This window comes from Mesoplodon mirus (assembly GCF_964341445.2).
Source record: "Mesoplodon mirus genome assembly, chromosome: 3".
Taxonomy (NCBI): domain Eukaryota; kingdom Metazoa; phylum Chordata; class Mammalia; order Artiodactyla; family Ziphiidae; genus Mesoplodon; species Mesoplodon mirus.
Window position 1 is genome coordinate 118,340,362 of NC_138978.1, and position 20,758 is coordinate 118,361,119.

General features: G+C 43.9%; 1 protein-coding gene across 1 annotated transcript in view; it reads left to right on the top strand.

Moving 5' to 3' along the window:
- The first annotated feature begins 8,629 nt into the window (after window positions 1-8,629).
- The window catches only part of INTS3 (integrator complex subunit 3), a 38,961-nt gene continuing 26,832 nt past the window's right edge, over window positions 8,630-20,758 (top strand). Inside the window, exons 1-3 of the mRNA XM_082612697.1 lie at window positions 8,630-9,393; window positions 17,776-17,859; window positions 18,831-18,914. Of these exons, the coding sequence (XP_082468823.1) occupies window positions 9,232-9,393; window positions 17,776-17,859; window positions 18,831-18,914 (330 nt within the window). The 5' untranslated portion in view covers window positions 8,630-9,231. The remainder of the gene's footprint in view (window positions 9,394-17,775; window positions 17,860-18,830; window positions 18,915-20,758) is intronic.

Here is a 20,758-nt window from a genome sequence, read left to right on the forward strand (position 1 = left end):
AGGATATGTTCACATCCTATGTTCATATAGTCTCTGGCCCTGTACCTGTCATAATGCTGGATGAGCCTGCTTAGTCCATGGTAGAGTACTCCTGAAAGCTATTCCTACATGGAAATGGTTAGGAATAACTGTGTATGAAAGAGACTGCAAACTATGGAAATATATCCCACTGAACTCGAACGAAATGTGTTTCCAACTAAATCTCACCTTAGCCAAATCACCAAAACGCCTCTCACACTACACAACAGAAGGCAAAGCTTGCAGAGGTGCCAGAGTGGAAAAAGAGTGGTGTTAGCAAATTATGGCTAAAATATCTCCCTTTTGCAAATTTTACAAATGCATGTGAGCCCATTGCTAGATACTCTCCCAGGGTCTTGGAAGCAGTCAGTGCAAGTGAGTAGCTCTGAAGGCTAAGCCTCATTAGTCCATATTAAATCTACCTCTTCTATCTCCAGCCCTTCCCTATATCACGTCTAAAATTCCCCAGGATTCAGTCCCCAGGGGATCACAGCCAACCCCCCGCCCCCACCAAATGAGGTATAATCAACATATTATATTAGTTTCAGGTGTACAACATAGTGATTCAATATGTGTATAGATTGCAAAATAATCACCACAGTTAACATCCAACACCACACAGTTATAATTTTTTTTCTTGTGATGAGAACGGTTTTTTTTTTTTTTTTTTTTTTTTTTGCGGTATGTGGGCCTCTCACTGTTGTGGCCTCTCCCGTTGCGGAGCACAGGCTCTGGACGTGCAGGTTCAACGGCCATGGCTCACGAACCCAGCCGCTCCGCGGTATGTGGGATACTCCTGGACCGGGGCACGAACCCGTGTCCCCTGCATCGGCAGGCGGACTCCCAACCAGGGCCCGTGATGAGAACTTTTAAGAAATGCTCTCTTAGCAACTTTCAGATATACAATACAGTATCATTTACTGTAGTCGCCCTGCTGTGCATTACATCCCCATGAGTTATTTATTTTGTAACTGGAAGTTTGTACTTTGTGGCCATTTCACCGCCCCACCCTGACCACCAATCTGTTCTCTGTATCTGTGAGTTCAGTTTTCTTTCTTTTTTTTTTTCTTTGCGGTACGCGGGCTTCTCACTGTTGTGGCCTCTCCCGTTGTGGAGCACAGGCTCCGGACGCGCAGGCGCAGCGGCCATGGCTCACGGGCCCAGCAGCCCCGCAGCATGTCGGATCTTCCCGGAGCGGGGCACGAACTCGTGTCCCCGGCATCGGCAGGCGGACTCTCAACCACTGCGCCACCAGGGAAGCCCTGTGAGTTCAATTTTTGTTATTGTTGTTGTTTGTTTGTTTTAGAGCCCACATATAAGTGAGGCTGTACAGTATTTGTCTTTCTCTGATTTATTTCACTTAGCATAATGCCCTCGAGGTCCATCCATGTTGTCCTAAATGGCAAGATTTCCTTCTTTTATGGCTGAATAATATTCCATTGAATATACATACCACATTTTCTTTATCCATTCATCTAATGGAAACTTGGGTTGCTTCCATCTTGGCTATTGTAAATAATGCTGCAATGCACATGGGAGTGCATATGTCTTTTCGAGTTGTTTTCCTTTCCTTCAGATCAATATCCAGAAGTAGAATTGCTGGCACACATGGTAGTTTCTTTTCTTTTTTTTTATTATTTATTTTTGGCTGCATTGGGTCTTTGTTGCTGTACACAGGCTTTCTCTACTTGCGGCGAGTGGGGGCTACTTTTAGTTGCTGTGCACAGGCTTCTCATTGAGGTGGCTTCTCTTGTTGTGGACCAGTTGCAGTGCGTGGGCTCAGTAGTTGCAGTGTGCAGGCTTCAGTAGTTGTGGCACGCAGGCTCATTAGTTGTGGCTCGCGGGCTCTAGAGCGCAGGCTCAGTAGTAGAGCACATGGGTTTAGTTGCTCCACGGCATGTGGGATCTTCCCAGACCAAGGATCGAACCCGTGTCCCCCTGCATTGGCAGGCGGATGCTTAACCACTGCACCACCAGGGAAGTCCTATGGTAGTTTCTTTTAAATTAAACTAGTTGAATTTTAAAATCAGCAATTACACAGTTGAAAAATAAAATATGTATATAAAGACACAATGAAAAGTTTCTCTTGCATCTGCCCCATTGTCATCTATATCCACGTAAATATAAGTAAGCCCTTTTATTAATTTCTTTTTGTCCTTACCAAGTTTCTTTACATGAGCGTGAGCACACATAAGTATATATTATGTTTTCCCCTTTCTTACACAAATGGTAGCATCTTGCTTAGCTCACTTAATGACACATCTTTGAACTCTTTCCATATCAGCTTGGAAAGAGCTTCCTTATTCTTTTTGAGCTGCATAGTATTAATTTTGTGGATATGTCATAATCTATTAACCTAATTGATGGACATTGACATGTTTTCAATCTTTTGCTATTGTGTACAATGTTGTAATGTTTAATCAGATACCTATACCTAATGTGTAATCTCATATCTTTGTCGTGTTCCATGCAGTATATCTGCAAGATAAACTCCTGGAAGTAGGATTGCTGAGTCAAAGAGTATATGTGTTTGTAGCTCTTATATCTATTTCAAATTGTCCCCATATAGGGTTTACCAATATGTACACCCACCAACATAACATGAGTATGACTAATTCCCTAAAACTTTGACAACTGTTTTCAAACTTTGGGATTGTTGCCAACCTGATAGATGAAAATTAGTGTCTCAATTTCATTTCATTTGCTCCGTTTTTAAAAATTGAGGTAAAACATATATATAGTAAAGTGTACAGCTCAATAAATTTTTACATATGTATGCCATCACCCAAATAAACCACATAACCATCACCCAAATGAAGATCTGATTGTTCCTAGTACCTCAGAAGTCGCCTTCATTACCCTTCCCCATCAGTACCTCCTCCAACCCTCACCTGCTCAGTCAGTCATTATTCTTATTAATATTGGCATAGATGACTTTAAGTATTCTTGAACTTCATATGCGTGAAATGACACAATATATACTTAGTATACCTAATGTGTCTGGGTTCTTTTTTCTTCTTTAAGACTTTTTTTTTAGTTAATTAATTAATCGATTGATTTTTGGCTGCGTTGGGTCTTCGTTGCTGCACGCAGGCTTTCTCTAGTTGCGGTGAGCGGGGGCTACTCTTCGCTGCGGTGCGCAGGCTTCTCATTGCGGTGGCTTCTCTTGTTGCGGAGCACGGGCTCTAGGCGCACAGGCTTCAGTAGTTGTGGCACGCGGGCTGACTTTTTAAAGAGCAGTTTAATGTCCCAGCAAAACTGAGGGGAAGGTACAGAGATTTCCCATATACCCCCTGCCCCACACATGTATAGCCTCCTCCATTATCAACATTCCACACCAGATTGGTACATTTCTTACAATTGATGAACCTACATTGACACATTATTACCATCCAAAGTCGATAGTTTACCTCAGGGTTCACTCTTGGTGTTGTACATTCTATGGGTTTGAACAAATGTGTAATAGGTATCCATCATTATATCATACAGAGTATTTTCACTGCCCTAAAAATTCTCGGTGCTCTCCTTATTCATCCCTCCACCCACCACCCACCCCCTGGCAACCAGATCTCTTTATTGTCTGTACAGTTTTGCCTTTTCCAGAATGTCATAAAGTTGGAATCATACAGTATGCAGCGTTTTCAGATTGACTTCTTTCACTTAGTAATGTGCATTTAAGGTTCCTCCATGTCTTTTCATGGCTTGATACATGACTTCTTTTTGGTGCTGTGTCTGGATTCTTTCAGTCAACATTATGTCTGTGAGATGAATCCAGTGTTGTGAGAGTAATGGAGTTTATTCCTTTTTACTGCTATATATTATTCCATTGTATTAATATATCTATAATTATTTATCCTTTTTATTGTTTTTTATTTTTAAAAATTTTTTTTTAAATTTCTTTTTTTTGGCTGCATTGGGTCTTAGTTGTGGCATGCGGAATCTTCATTGAGGCATGTGGGATCTTTCATTGTGGCGTGTGGGCTCTGTAGTTTGTGGCATGCCGGCTTAGCTGCCCCATGGCATGTGGGATCTTAGTTCCCTGACCAGGGATCAAACCTGCATCCCCTGCGTTGGAAGGCAGATTCTTTACCACTGGACCACCAGTGAAGTCCCTATTTTTTCTTTTTTTTTTTTTTTTGATTGAAGCATAGTTGATTTACAATGTTGTGTTAGTTAAGGTGTGATTTCAGCAAAGTGATTCATATATATATGAATATATATATAATATATATTATTCCTTTCTATATCCTTTCTATTGTTGATGGACTTTTGGATTATTTCTAGTTTTTTTTTTTCTTTTGTTTCTTTTTTTTCTAGTTTTTTTTAAAAAAGATATTTTTTAGAGTAGTTTTAGGTTCACAATTGTTTCTAGTTTTTTATTGTAATAAATAATGCTCCTGGCCACACCACTTGGCATGTGGAATTTCCCTGATCAGGGATCAAACACGCCCCCCCCCCCACTGCAGTGGAAGTGGGGAGTCTTAACCACTGGACCACCAGGGAAGTCCTATGAACTTTCTTATACATGCCTTTTAGTGGACACATACACTAATTTCTCTTGGCTGTAAACTTAGAGTGGAACTACTATGTCCTGGGACAGGCAACTGTTTAGCTTTGGTAGATACTGTTCAAGGGTTTACTAAAGTAATTAGACTAATTTCCACACCATCCAGCAGTGTATGATAGTGCCAATCACTGGACATCCTCACCAACACTTGGTATTGTCAGTCTTTCATTCTTGTAAGTGTTTAATGGTATCTCATAAGTTTCTTTTCAAAATTTTAAAAAATTGAAGTAATTTTTTTTTTTTTTTTTTTTTTGCAGTACGCGGGCCTCTCACTGCTGCGGCCTCTCCCGGTGCGGAGCACAGGCTCCGGACGCGCAGGCTCAGCGGCCATGGCTCACGGGCCCAGCCGCTCCACGGCATGTGGGATCTTCCTGGACCGGGGCATGAACCCGTATCCCCTGCATCGGCAGGCGGACTCTCAACCGCTGCGCCACCAGAGAAGCCCTTGACTAATTTTTTAATATTAATTTCAGGAACTCACATTTATCCCTGTTTGTTTTAAATCCTTTCTATTGGGTTGGCCAAAAGGCTCATTCCATTTTTTCCGTAAGATGGCTCTAGTAGCACTTAGTTGTCTTTAACTTCATTCGAAACAATTTTGTTAGGTTGTATGTGACAGCTGTCATATCAGTGTGCATTTAAAAAAAGACTTACCAAAATTGGTGAATTTTTATGTAGCCATTTTAATATTGAAGATGGAAGAATAAAAGCAACATTTTCGGCATATTATGCTTTATTATTTCGAGAAAGATAGAAACGCAACTGAAATGCAAAAAGATTTGTGCAGTGTATGGAGAAGGTGCTGTGACTGATCGAACGTGGTTTGCAAAGTTTCGTGCTGGAGATTTCTCGCTGGACGATACTCCACGATCGGGTAGACCAGTTGAAGTTGATAGTGATCAGATCGAGACATTAATTGACAACAGTCAACGTTATACCACGCGGGAGATAGCGGACATACTCAAAATATCCAAATCAAGCCTTAAAAATCATTTGCACCATCTTGGTTATATTCATCATTTTGAAGTTTGGGTTCAACATAAGTTAAGCGAAAAAAACCTTCTTGACCATATTTCCGCATGCAATTCTCTACTTAAACGTAATGAAAACATTCCGTTTTTAAAGCAAATTGTGACGGGCGATGAAAAGTGGATACTGTACAAGAATGTGAAAGAGAAAAGATCGTGGGGCAAGTGAAAGGAACCACTACCAACCACACCAAAGGCTAGTCTTCATCCAAAGAAGGTGATGGTGTGTATATGGTGGGATTGGAAGGGAGTCCTCCATTATGAGCTCCTTCTGGAAGACCAAACGATTAATTCCAACAAATACTGCTTCCAATTAGGCCAACTGAAAGCAGGACTCGACAAAAAGTGTCCGGAATTAGCCAACAGAAAACGCATACTCTTCCATCAGGATAACACAAGACCGCATGCTTCTTTGATGACCAGGCAAAAACTATTACAGCTTGGCTGGGAAGTTCTGATTCATCCACCGTATTCACCAGACATTGCACCTTCAGATTTTCATTTACTTTGATCTTTACAAAATTCTCTTAGTGGAAAAAATTTCAATTCCCTGGAAGACTGTAAAAGGCACTTGGAACAGTTCTTTGCTCAAAAAGATAAAAAGTTTTGGGAAGATGGAATTATGAAGCTGCCTGAAAAATGGCAGAAGGTAGTGGAACAAAACGGTGAATACATTGTTCAATAAAGTTCTTGATGAAAAATGAAAAATGTGTTTTTTATTTTTACTCAAAAACCAAAAGCACTTTTTGGCTTTTAACCCAATAGAATAAGGCCTAGGCATGTAAATAAGCACATTTTTCATTATTAAATATCTTCTTGTTATGTTCAATTCATTCTTTGATCTCATTAACAACTTTTTCAGTGCAATCTGGCAATCCAGTCTATTAGCTAGTAGTCTCAACTTTATGTTTTTCTGTATATTTTATAAGCATGCCTTTTTAGTCTTTACCCAGATTCTTTAATTCATCATTCTGTCTGAGGTAGGGAGAAATCCTCCATTGTCACAACCCAAAAGCCTCTCAGGATTATTAGGCATTGGGTTGTTTTTCTCCCTGATGGAGGAACCTTCTGCAGCACTGAGTCTTTTTATTTTTTCTTGATTCTAGGGCCTTATTATTTGATTCTTATTAATGATAACTATAGTTTCCCCTGCCTCCAAAAAAAACTTTCTATTTGTAATCTCAATTACCTTCAACACAGGGTAGATTTTGACAAATGGAAGGTCTTTTGTTCTAGAAATCAACTAGGTGGGGGCAGGATCAGGGAAGAGCTCAGTTTCTTCAGAGGAGAGGAGGAGAATATTTTGAGGTTGTTAAATAGAATAAAGTAGATTTCCATGTTTTGATTTGGGGGAAAAAATTGCCAGGATATAAATGTTAATTGAGCAAGAAGCAAGAAATTGTAAAACATGATTTTATTTTTGTTAAAAACCAAATGAAAACAACCAAAGAAATAAACTGTGGATATGTGTTTATGCATGTTTGAAAAAGTAGGGAAAGATATACAACAAATTAGTGACACCGATGACTCAAGAGAAGTAAGACTGGAGGGGTGAAAAGGAAAAAAGAAGGTTCACTTCAACTTTAATATTTGAATTGTTATGAGTTTTTATTACTGACATAGTTTTTTTTTAATTATAGGAATTTAAGGTCTTGGGAGACTATATTGATTAGGTAGGGATGAGTCAGATAGGTTTACTAAGGATTTGGGAAATTTAGAAAGTGACTGAGAGGGTAGTTTAGTAAGATTAGAGAAGTGGCAGGATGTTGAATGGATTAGAATCCATTGTAACCCCTAAAGATATACCATATATATACATATATAGGCTAGAGAGGAAGAAATTCCAGAGATATTTCTTTTTTTTTTTTAATTTTTGGCTGCATTAGGTCTTTGTTGCTGCGTGCGGACTTTATCTAGTTGCGTGGAGCGGGGGCTACTCTTCATTGAGGTGCGCGGGCTTATTGCGGTGGCTTCTCTTGTTGCAGAGCACGGGCTGTAGGCATGCGGGCTTCAGTAGTTGTGGCACGCAGGTTCAGTAGTTGTGGCTTGTGGGCTCTAGAGCGCAGGCTGGGTAGTTTTGGTGCACTGAGCTGCTCTGCGGGATGTGGGGTCTTCCCAGACCAGGGCTCTAACCCGTGTCCCCTGCATTGGCAGGCAGATTCTTAACCACTGCACCACCAGGGAAACCACCAGAGACATTTCTAAGAAAAAAAAATCAAACAGCCTTTAATGACTGAATACGGGAGGAAAATAATGAATGTCAAAAACAAGCTTCCACACTGGGCTTCTGGGGGCAAATGCTGACACGAACACAGATAAGGCAGGAGGACAATATAGGGCTTCCAGAAGCCTTTCTAATAATGAATCCATGCACGATTCTAATCAATCAGTGCACGATTCTAGTACACAAGTGGGTCCATGAACTTTTTTTTTTTTTTTGGCAACGTCCAGCTGATAACTGCATTTGCATGAACGCATACACTGGCTTGCGTGCCGTACTCTTAGCTCCGGGAGCTGGCTGCACACCATCCGATGACACTTGCTCTGGGACTGCTTAAGGGTTAGGGCTCCACTTCCTACCAACTGATAGTGAATGCACTATCAATTCATAGCTAGCCCTCGGGTTTCCCAAAGCTACCTAGGAACAGCGCCGGGTTCCCGTACCCAGCCTAGCTTCCGAATAAGGGAGGAAAAGAGGGTGGAGGCCAGCGCCGCGCACGCGCTTTGATACAGGCAGGCGCAGCCTCTCTCCTTCCTGATCATCTCTCACAGCCGCCCCACCTCCGGGAAGTAGTTCCGTCCCGCCCCCCGAGTGCAAAGGAGGGATGCGACTGGGCACACCGGTTGTCCATCAGTCCGGTCTCTCTTCGGCTCAGTACCATTGGCAGCCCGGAAAAAGGCCAGCAGGCCGACGTCGGCATACTCCCTCGAGACTCAGCGCCACCGCGGAAGCCGCTATTGGCGGAGGCCAGGGACCGCGACTGCTCACTTCCGGCGCGGGCCTCCACGATTCCTCCCTCTCCCCCTCCGTCGCCGTCGGTCTTCCCACCCCCCGCCCTTCCACCATGGCCGCGTCTGTGTGGTGTAGGGAGAAGCTGGTCCTCCTATAGCGCTTACTGCCTCACCCTCACTCCTGGGGGCCGGAACCAAAGGAACCTCGCTCCCCAACCCTTGGGGCACCAGCCAGGAAGGTTTCCTACCCCATGCTTCAGGGGCAGGACTCCTCTTTCCCCCACCTCCTGAGGCAGAAACTTAGGGTTTTCTCTGCTTCTCTTAGGGTCAGAAGGCAGAAAGGGCTCCTCTTCCACTTCTTCAGGGACAGAAGCCTCTCCTACCCTTCCCGTAGGGGTGCAGACCCTTACCCCAGCATACTTAAGAGCTAACGGTGTTTTCTCAGCACTGCCACTCCAGAGGCAGGACTTGGAGGCCCATCTGCCTTGCCTCCTGCACAGGAGCGGCCCTTCGGAGAGGAGGGAGGAGTGGAGAGGCCAGGGAACCTTTCCTTCCCCTCCCCACTTGTCCCTCTTGCCCCCCAGTCCCCGGCAATCCCCAATTCCCCCTTTCTAGGACTTCCCATCCATCCACTCCCTGGCCTTTTCCTGTCTCCCGGCTGCAGCCATGGAGTTACAGAAGGGAAAGGGGGCGGCAGCAGCAGCAGCAGCAGCAGCAGCAGCTGCTTCGGGAGCAGCGGGAGGTGGAGGAGGAGCGGGAGCAGGAGCCCCAGGAGGGGGGAGGCTGCTACTTTCAACCAGTTTGGATGCCAAGGATGAGTTAGAGGAGGTAGGTGTGGGGGGGTGGGGAAGGGAGTTAAGAAATGGGGTTGAGGAGGGAAACTGGAGCGAATACGGGGTGGGGGTGGGGGAGGAGGCCTTCACGTGTTTTCTAAGACAGCACAAACACTGCTACAGACTTCCTGCTCGTGAAGGAGGAAGTGTGGGCCAACTTCCTGGACAGGTCGAAACAGCAACAGCAGACACTAGTGTGAAAATGGTGGGTGGGGGGGGCGGTGTTGATGAGGAAGGGATACAGCATCCAGATCAACTGAATTTATTTTTGACATTCCTTTCCCATTACAGGCCACAGCCATTATTAATATTTACCCTGTTTCATCTTAGGTCATACATTGAGTTGAGAAGTAATGTATGTGTGTGTAGGTGTCTGGGGGGCTGATAGGAGCTTGCAGTAGACCGTGGACCCTCCTGTTAGATAGTATTGACTTCATGTAGACACCGTCAATTGCCAGTGATGTTAACAGGCATTGAGAATGAGTGAGGACTTAAGGAAACGTGAGTTGTGTTTTGTTAGGTAGTGGGGTGAGGTGCGGGGTGAATGGGACCTAGGGGACTCTCCTTCAGAACCAGATAGCACACCCACAAAGGAGAGGACACATAGATGCTGAGAAAGAGGGTAGGGTGAGGCGATGCAGTGGGCCTGAATGGGGATTTTAGATTACTGAATAATTGACCCGACGCTCCCCGACTTGTTCGTCTTGCCCTGTCCCTGACAATCCAGAGTTGATCATTTATCCCTTTCCACTGCTATACATGAAAAGACATACTTAGGAATATGAGACCCAGAAGTGGGACATGATTGCTGGACTGTTTGTAAGACCTAATGCATTCATCAACTTAGTGTTTATCCAGGGACAGGATGAGTAAATTATTGGGCTCTGGCTCTTCACTGGCCATTTCCCTGCTTCTAACTTTGTCACTGCTCTGTATCAGATGTTAGAGGGTGGTCAAGCAGATAGGTGGAGTTCATAGTTTAAATTTGAAAAAAATGTTGGTGCAGATACAAGATCGTGGAACATACATGCAAAAATGAGCTTTGTGAATCAAGGAGCAGCTGGATAGCAACTTTGTGAATTACCCATTGCAAGTGTCTGTTCACAGACTGGCTGGCTTCCCATCATGCTTCTCCCCCATAATTCTGTGTGCATTTAGATGAATCAAAGTTTGTTTTCTGCTGTTGTTTTTATCAGGTAAGGTAGATATAATTAGGAACATAAACAATACTTCTAAAAGAAATGTATTCCTCAAATAAATACAAGTGACTTTGCCAGGATTGCCTGGCAATTTAAATTATCTGCTTTTTTAGAAATGGCCACTGTCATTGTCAAAGTATTTATTGAGCCCTGTGTTCTATCTAGCACTGAAACTCTAGAATTGTATCAAGAAAGTCATTGACTACCTTTGATCCCTACACCAGTTGGGTGGAGGGGAAGAGACCCCAAGGGTGGTGAAACTCTGTTTATTCCCCACCCTGATTGCTGGAAAGGTCGTCCTGCTCTAATTTGTACCACAGCATCCTGTTCTTCTGAGTAGTGATATGTTTGCTAGTAAGCGAAATGATATGGCAGAAGGGGACCACAAAAGAGAGGAAGCATTTATTTTCTTGCTTTTTTGGACTGTCTTGAGAGTGAACTTTCAACTGTTTCCAGAGAGAAGGGGGAGGGAGGGTCTCCTTTTTTTCCTGATATCCTTTGTGGTATAGATGTTTCCCAGAATGTGTTGGCCTCCCCTCTTTCCTTCTTTGCCCTTTGTTCTTTGCATTTGAATTTTACAACAAGCCTTGCCACTGCTTTCAACCCCATGTATGTGGTTCCCACTAGACCAGAGTGTCTCTAAGGTCAAGACTTACTGGTTTCTTCCTCTGGGTCTCCACACAGATCTCTGCACACAGAAGTTATCAAAACCTGGTGTTGACTGATCTCCGCTTGTTTTGGCTTGGTTGTTTTCCAGCATAGGCCCACCTATTGCCCAGGAACACAGAGGCAGTAGCTTCCTGACCAGATATATACTTACTCTGTGCTGAGTCTGATAGGAAAATAGAATGAGGAAGACCCAAGGCCTGCCTTCCAGAGCTTATCATCTAAAGACTGAGTTAATACACTCACAAGAAAGGTAAAAACAAAAACCCAGCTAGGGTAGTGAAGAGACTGGAGTCATTACATCTGGGAGTGATGAGGAAAGGCCCTTAGAGGCCTGGAGTATGAAGCACTGGTGAAGAGCATCCCAGGCAGGGACTGCGACTCTTCTACCCAAGGGAGCATTTGTTGCATCCTTTCTTCTCTTTGGCCCTATTCTTCTCTTTGAATGGGGAATTCTTGCCCATCCCCATCCAGATTTGAGGAATGAGATGAAAATAGTGCCAAAGATTGGAGGGGTTTAGAACATGTAGCTCCTAGTTTCACAAGCCTTCAAAGCTCCCAGTCACTCCTCTGTGGAGAAGGACCCTGTCCACTCTGAAATCAGGCTAAAAGCAGAAGCTGTGGCCCAAACAAGTTAGAACTTCCTCTTAAGCTATGGACAAGTCTCAGGGTTGCATTTGGTTAGAGATATGTCCCTTCCAGGTTTTCTCCAAGAAGTAATTCATGTCCAGTCTGTGAAGATTCTCCAGGGAATGGGCTTTGAGTCATCTCTAATTTTTTTCCCCTTAAATCCTCGTTTCACATAAAAGTGACTCTTGGTTGTAGAATACTTGGAACCCAGTTCGTTTAGTAGTTCTTTACTAATGTGGGTCCTTGGGGATTTTCTAGGTCAGATCATATCTTCTTTTCCTTAAACCTTTGGATTTTAGTCCCTCAAGGCCACTGACTTCCCATAAAGGGGCAGTATTTAATATACAGTTTTTCTTTTTAATTAATTAATTTATTTTTAGCTGCGTTGGTCTTTGTTGCTGCATGCAGGCTTTCTCTAGTTGCGGCGAGCAGGGGCTACTCTTCATTGCGGTGCGCAGGCTTCTCATTGCAGTGGCTTCTCTTGTGGAGCACAGGCTCTGGGTGTGCGGGCTTCAGTAGTTGTGGCTCGCGGGCTCTAGAGCGTAGGCTCAGTAGTTGTGACGCACGGGCTTAGTTGCTCCGCGGCATGTGGGATCTTCCTAGACCAGGGCTCGAACCCGTGTCCCTTGCATTGGTAGGCAGATTCTTAACTACTGAGCCACCAGGGAAGCCCAATATACAGTTTTTAACAAACTGTATGTTCACCTGGCCGAGGGAGGAGAAACTGAGAGGTTAGCAATCCTCAGACTTCAGTCTCCAGCTTCAGGTGTATACTTGCAAACTAGAAGACCTCCCCGCTTTCCACCCCCACTCCATCTACTGCTGCTGTCATGGAAACCATGGTCAGGTAATTTTAGTACTAGAAAAATTATTTTAGAAGCTCCTAGAGATGGTAAATATTTACTCAGCTCTCTGAGGTGCCGTTGTGAAGGGCTTATTCTGAACAGAGTCATTCTGCCAGCAATTGTTGGCAGCTGCGTATGTGATTCCATCTTTACAACGGGCCTCTGGAGACTGGGGGGGGAGAGGGGTACTGCTACTTGATTGTAGGGATCTGGCTTCCTGCAGCCCTCTTTGAGGGGATGTGGTCCTTCAATCATTCTGAATGATTTGTAATTAGTTCTCCCATCTCTGGAAAAGTAGTTTCTGTAGTTCAGGAAGAGCAGCATCTTTTATATACTTCTATTGCCTAGGAAGGACTGACCCTCACATTTCTTTCCTCATTGCTTTTATCCACGCCTCCAAATTCTGGACTCTTCCACTTTCTACATCCTTAGCTGGGCCTCACTGTTCCAAGAGGCCACTTTTATGTCTTGACTGGGCAGTGACCCATAGAGTAACTCAGGCCTCTGAGTGGAACTTAGAGTATCAAGGAGGGGCGTAGAGAAACCTGGTTTAGTCCAAGGTCTCTGTGTTACATCATAGCTAGAAACTAGGCCAGCCCATAGGGCTGTGTATCCAGCTTTGTGTGAGGATCTTGGTGCAGGGTCCATCCGTCAGGCCTCCTCCCCTCTCCCGTTACTCTTCTCTCATAGAAGGCAAAAGTAGGAGAGGAAGCTTTGCAGCCTGGTCAGGGACTTACCCATGTCCTGTAGTAGGAGGGCTCAGTTTTTGTTTGTTTGTTTGTTTGTTTTGCGGTACACGGGCCTCTCACTGTTGTGGCCTCTCCCGTTGCGGGGCACAGGCTCCGGACGTGCAGGCCCAGTGGCCATGGCTCACGGGCCCAGCCGCTCCGTGGCATGTGGGATCCTCCCGGACCGGGGCACGAACTCATGTCCCCTGCATCGGCAGGCAGACTCTCAACCACTGCGCCACGAGGGAAGCCCAGGAGGGCTGTTTTCAGAGATCTTTGAGGGCATGCCATTATAAGTAGTGGCAGGGGGCGTTGGGGGCAGTCTGGTCCTCATGGACTTAGTTGTGTGATCGCTGAGCTTTTTCACAGATGGAATAGTCTAATTCAACTGAGGCTACCTGCTAAGTGCTTTCACGTATGTTATCGTGTTTAATCCTCAGAGCAACCTTGTGATATAGGCTTTGTCTCTATTTTTCAGGTGAGAAAACCAGGGTATTATAAGTAAAGGATTAAATAAGTCTTGGTAAGTTAGGTAACTCACCTAAGATTAGCCTAAGGCTTGCCAGTGGTGGAGGGACCCTCTCTTCCTTGCTTGTCAGTTGGCTCCTCAGCCAGCTGCTCTTTTGACTTCCCTCGCATCTCTGTTGATTCAACAGAGATTTCTTCCTTTTAGTAGGAAGTAATATCTAGGGTTTTAGGATGCTGTGCTGCTGCTTGCTCACCGTCTTCCTCCACTCTGAAACAGTTTGTTAACCCAGGCCGGATAAGTAAGGCCTCCCAGAGCTCCCAGCAAGAACACCCTGGATTTAGCAATGACTGGAGGAGCTGGTCCTCCACTCATTGATAACTATCTTAGGAGGAGGGGGATAAGATTTAAAAAGAGAAAATACAACCTGAGGTTTTTTTCCTCCCTCCCCCTATCATATAGGAGCTGGGCTAGGTAATGATGGATCTCAGAGTTTGTGGGAGAGGTGGGTTGTGAGATTTACAGCTCAGCTTTCCTGTGATCTCACAGCTCCTTTACACAAGTACGCAGGTGCTGTTGATTAAGGCTAAGCACGCTTATCTGACCTAATTTGGAGGATAGTCAGACCTGATGCTGGGTAGTGACGTTGTCAAACCTGGGTGGCTTTGGGCCTAATTTAGGTTGAATTTTTGTGGCTATGGGAGCTCCTTGTCTTAACACTCAGTTCTGCTTTGCTCTTAGGTAGGGACGGACATAGGCAAACTCAGGATGATGGTCAAAGGAGAAACATGGTGGTCTTTCATTCCTAGACCTCTTTCCTGTTGCCCTTATTTGTCGGTTCTTGACAACGTGGTAGTTCTCAACAAGATGTTTTGTGATGACCTTTAGGATTGGGGGAGGTAAATTGTCTGCCTTTGTCCCTGTTTTGCTAGCATCATTATCACTGGGAATTGGGAACTGGTTTTCTTAAACAGTTTTGGGGTTAATCCTCAAGATAAAATTTTAAAAGACTCAGGAAGTAGTTTAGGTGGTAATAATGGAGAGGCTCACTGACTTAAATGAGATACATCTTGTCAATATTTCCTCAGTGTTTAGTATTAAATGCTTTGGAACAGGATCAGTGACTTAAGATCTCCTTAGAAGGTTGAGCACATGCTGTCTTAGAGTTAGCCTTTGTAATTAAGAATAGTCCTTGGATGGACTTTAATGCAGCTCTCCCCACCTTTGTTTGACTAGAGGCCCAGGAGGGTTTTAGTTTGGCCTTTTGTTCTTCATTAGTCCTTTTTTTTCCTACACTCATTTTTTTTTAAGTTTGTTTTTATCTTTTTGGAGGGACATTTCAAACATAAAGAAATAGAATAGTATAATTGCCCTGGAGCCATCACTCTGCTTCAGTACTTATCAGTACATGGCAATCTTGTTTTATCTCCCTTTAGTCTCCTCTGGATTATTTTGAAGCAAATCCAAGCTGTATCATTTCATCTGTAGGTATTTCATATGTATGTCTGTGAGAGATGGACTTTTTTCTTTTTAACATAGCCACAGTATCATACCTAAAAATATTAACAATAATTCCTCAATGTAATAATATACTCATTGTTCAAACTGACTGTCTCATAAATTTTTTTTTTAAGGTTTTTTCCTTAAGTTCCTCAGGTGCTTTATTGGGTTTTTTTTGTTTTTTTTCCCCTGTGGCACGGCTTGCGGGATCTTAGTTCCCCAACCAGGGATTGAACCTGGGCCCACAACAGTGAAAGTGCAGAATCCTAACCACTGGACCACCAGGGAATTCCCATAAATTCTTTTTATAATTGGTTTTTCAGATCAGTAATCAAACAAGGATCACACATTTGTTGCATTCAGTTGATGTATCCCTTTAATTTTTTAATAACTATTTTAAAATAATTTCAAGCTTAGAGAAAAATTGTAAGACATAGAACTCTCATATACTCTTCACCCAGATTCACCAATTGTTAACATTTGCTGCATTTGCTTTTTCATTATCTCTCTCTATACATATTATTATTATTGTTGTTGTTGTTGTTGTTGTTGTTTGCGGTACGCGGGCCTCTCACTGTTGTAGCCTCTCCCGCTGCGGAGCACAGGCTCCGGATGCACAGGCCCAGCGGCCATGGCTCACGGGCCCAGCCGCTCCGCGGCATATGGGATCCTCTCAGACCGGGGCACGAACCCGCATAGCCTGCATCGGCAGGCGGACTCTCAACCACTGCGCCACCAGGGAGGCCCTACATATTATTATTTTAACTTTTTTTTTTTTTTTTTTTTTTGCGGTACGCGGGCCTCTCACTGTTGTGGCCTCTCCCGTTGCGGAGCACAGGCTCCGGACGCACAGGCTCAGCGGCCGTGGCTCACGGGCCTAGCCGCTCCGCGGCACTTACCGGACCAGGACACGAACCCGTGTCCCCTGCATCGGCAGGCGGACTCTCAACCACTGCGCCACCAGGGATAGCCCTATTTTAACTTATTTTAACATTTTGAGAAAGTTGCAGCCGCAATGCCACTTAAGATTTAAATACTTCCGGGAGTATTTCCTAAGAACAAGGATCCTCTGTTACATAATCCCCGTTTTATTATCTAAGTCGTAACATTTAACATCGATACGTTACTCTTTTTTTTTTTTCTTTGCGGTACGCGGGCCTGTCACTGTTGCGGCCTCTCCCGTTGCGGAGCACAGGCTCCGGACGCGCAGGCTCAGCGGCCATGGCTCACGGGCCCAGCCTCTCCGCGGCATGTGGGATCTTCCCGGACCGGGGCGCGAACCCGCGTCCCCTGCATCGGCAGGCGGACTCTCAACCACTGCGCCACCAGGGAAGCCCGATACGTTACTCTTATAGTACATATTCATATTTTACCAGTTGTCCCAATAATGTCCATTATAGCAGTCCAGGATCACACATTGCATTTAGGTGTACTATCTCTTTAATTCTCAGTCCTATCTCTGTCCTTCACCTTAAACACTTTGACAGGCCAGTTATTTTATAAATCTCTCTCAATTTGGGTTGTTGAAATTTCTTCATGATTAGACTGAGATTATTCATTTGGGGCAAGAAAACCATAGAAGTGATGTTTAGCCTTTTCAGTGCACCATATCAGAGGTGCGTATGTCAGCTGTCAGTTTGTCTTGTTATTTGGGATATTAACTCTGATAACTTGGTTAAGGTGGTATCCTTCAGGATTTCCTACAGTTATTTTCTCTTTGTAATTAGTATTTTGAACCTATGTAAATATTCTCTTGTGAAAGTTTTGCCTCTGGTTTTAGCATTCATTGATGATATTTGCCTGAATCAATTATTATTCCTGTCATTCCTTCTGCATTTTTAGTTGGCATTCCACTGTAAGGAAGAGCTTTCCCTTCTTTATTTATCATGTATGTACATCTCTATCTATCAGCATGGACTCATGGATTCTTATTTTATTCAAGGGGTTGAAATCTTAAGCCTCTTTTTTTTTTTTTTGGCCACACCTTGTGGTTTGTGGGATCTTAGTTCCCCTACCAGGGATCGAACCCAGGCCCCGGCAGTGAAAGCACAGAATCCTAACCACTGGACTGCCAGGGAATTCCCTTAAACTTCTTTTAATACATGGGGTTCTCCCTCCCTGCTTTTTCCTTGCAATTTAAATGTTAAAGAAATCAGGAAGCCTGTCATGATTTATACATTCTGGACTTGGCTGATGATATCCTCATGGTGACTTGACTTGTAAACTGGTAGTTAGGTCTAGAGACGTGATGAGATTTAAATTTTTAAAAGCTTTATTGGGGGCCAGAAATACATCACAGGTGGTGGTATGGAGCACTCTGAATTTTTTCTCACCCCTTCACAGAGGTTGGAAAGATGTATGAGCATTGTGACATCGATGACCACTGGTGTCTCAGAGAGAGAAGCCAATGACGCCCTCAATGCCTACGTGAGTATAGTACTCTCCCCGTACCCATTTCTGCTGCTTTGAAAGCTTAAAGACATGAACAAAGAGATGGAAAGAAAAAAAAAAAAGAAAGATGGAAAGACTTCAGTGGTTAAGAACTAGGGGGTTGAAGTTAAGGTCTTGGTTTCCTGAACGAGGCTTCCCAACTCCTCTCTTTCTTTCATTTATTTATTTTTTATACGGCAGGTTCTTATTAGTTATCTATTTATACATATTAGTGTATATATGTCAATCCCAATCTCCCAGTTCATCCCACCACCACCCCCCTCTCCTCTCTTTCTTTCTTAATGTGGGAATCCCATCTGTTGGAGCCTTAGGTGTCTTTGAATAACAACTTTAAAAAATAACTCATAGTTCTGTGGTGGCTTTTTTCTTTGTAAATCATTCTCACATATTTGATCTTTTACATTTCTTAATCAGTCTGTGAGGTTGAAAGGATTCAAAGTAATACATGTAAAGGATTTAGAGTAGTTTCTGGCACATAGTGAATGTTCAGTAAATATTTCTTACTTATTAGTAGTAATTATTCTTATTATGTCTTCACCTTACAAATATCAGAGGTTCAATGATTTGCCCAAGGTCTTGACTTGGTAGGTGCACTTGTTAATCCATGAATGACTCTTAGCAGCTCCCTTTCTACTAAAGGCTGTTAAGGTCTGGTAAAGGTGTGGAGTAGGGTTTTGTTTTGTTTTGTTCTCATTTTAAACCCTCTTTATTTTCTGCCTCTATCCTTCATCAAGCCTTGGAGAAAGCAGTATGGGTCCATCCTTTCCCTCCACCTCTCTCCTAAAACAGATGCCCCATCACTTTTAGGAGAAGGAGATCATCAGATTTAAGAGTCGATGATTCTCCTTTGCAGGTCACTCAAGAGTCCCAAATTTTCTGGGAGCAGCTGTGCTCAAGAACTTCCCTCCTGTGAGTGACAGCTAGTTTTTTCTTTCCTCATATCCCAGGTATGCAAAGGCCCCCCCCAGCACGAGGAAATCTGCCTGGGCCTCTTCACGCTTGTCCTCACCGAACCTGCCCAAGCCCAGAAGGTAAGACTCCCTTCTCTGGACCCACACTCCCTTCTCAGATATGATCTGAGAATATGGTAGAACTTATGATTTAACTGGAATAGTACCACACCCTTTGACCAGGGCTAGATCATCTTGTTCTCCAAATATAGTTGCAACTCCCTTTTCACTCAGTAAATTGGTCACTCTGACTAAAGTCCTTTCTCTTTTTCCAGATTCTGAAGCTAAAAGACAAGAAAAGGCAGTTGTGAGAGTGAAAAAGCATTTAAAGAGTTTTAAATTGTAGACTTAGGGGCTTCCCAGGCGGTCCAGTGATTGAGACTGCACCTTCCAATGCAGGGGGTGTGGGTTGGATCCCTGGGCCGGGAGCTGAGATCCCACATGCCTGGCAGCCAAAAAGCCAAAACATAAAACAGAAGCAATATTGTAACAAATTCAATAAAGACTTTAAAAAAATAACTGTAGATTTATGAGTCAAGGCTAAAAGAGTTGGGATTTAATCCAGAGAAGTGCACAAATATAAGCAAGTCTGTTGAGAGTTCTTATCCAGAAGAGCATGACTTGTAGTTTGCAGGTTTTATCAATGCAGGTGGACAGAAACCAGGTTTAACATTGCAGCAAGTAGGATTAAATTAGACAGCTTGGGAGTTCCCTGGTGGCCTAGTGGTTAGGATTCTGGACTTTCACTGCTGTGGCCCAGGTTACTGAAAGTCACACAGGGCAGCCAATAGATAAATAGATAGATAGGTAGATAAATAAGTAAATAAATAAATAAGTAAGACAGCTTAATGTTAGGTGAGGCAGTAATAAGGTAGTGATTAAGAGTACACTGGAGGGCTTCCCTGGTGGCGCAGTGGTTGAGAGTCCGCCTGCCGATGCAGGGGACACGGGTTTGTGCCCCGGTCCGGGAAGATCCCACATGCTGCGGAGCAGGTGGGCCCGTGAGCCATGGCTGCTGAGCCTGTGCATCTGGAGCCTGTGCTCTGCAATAGGAGAGGCCACAACAGTGAGAGGCCCGTGTACCGCAAAAAAAAAAAAAAAAAAAGAGTACACTGGAGTCAGACTTCTGAGGAATACCGTATGAAAATTAGTCTGGGGTTCTTCACAAATAGAAGAGTCTCCTTTATGTGGAATGGTTTAAGAGAAGTCCTTCCTGAGGCGAGGGACTGAGCAGGATGGTCTCTTTGGATTCCATTCTTTCTATAAGAAAGGAGCAAAGTCCTGTCTTTTGCCTCTCTAGATTTCCACTTTCTTTGTCCTTGAGTCTTGCATGATGGTTTAGAAACATATGTCTGGTATCTGGCATTAACTGCATGACACCGACATAGAGGAAGGAGCTTGGAGAGGGGGGAATTCACTGTTCTCCTTGCCCCTTCCTTGAACAAAAGGAGTGTGGAAGGAAACAGACATGCTTTGTGTCCAGCATTGTGTTCGGCTGTATCCAGACACATTTCATTTATTTATTTGTTTTTTCTTGGCTGTGTCTGGTCTTCGTTGCGGCACACGGGATCTTCATTGTGGTGCGCGGGCTTCTCTCTAGTTGTAGCATGCGAGTTTTCTCTTCTCTAGTTGAGGCGCTCCAGCTCAGTAGTTGTGGCGTGCAGGCTTAGTTGCCCTGCGGCATGTGGGATCTTAGCTCCCCGGCCAGGGATTGAACCTGCGTCCCCTGCATTGGAAGGCGGATTCTTTTTTTTTTTTTTAATATCTTTATTGGAGTATAATTGCTTTACAATGTTGTGTTACTTTCTGCTGCAGAACAAAGTGAATCAGCTATATGTATACATATATCCCCATATCCCCTACCTCTTGTGCTCCCTCCCACCCTCCCTATCCCACCCTCTAGGTCGTCACAAAGCATCGAGCTG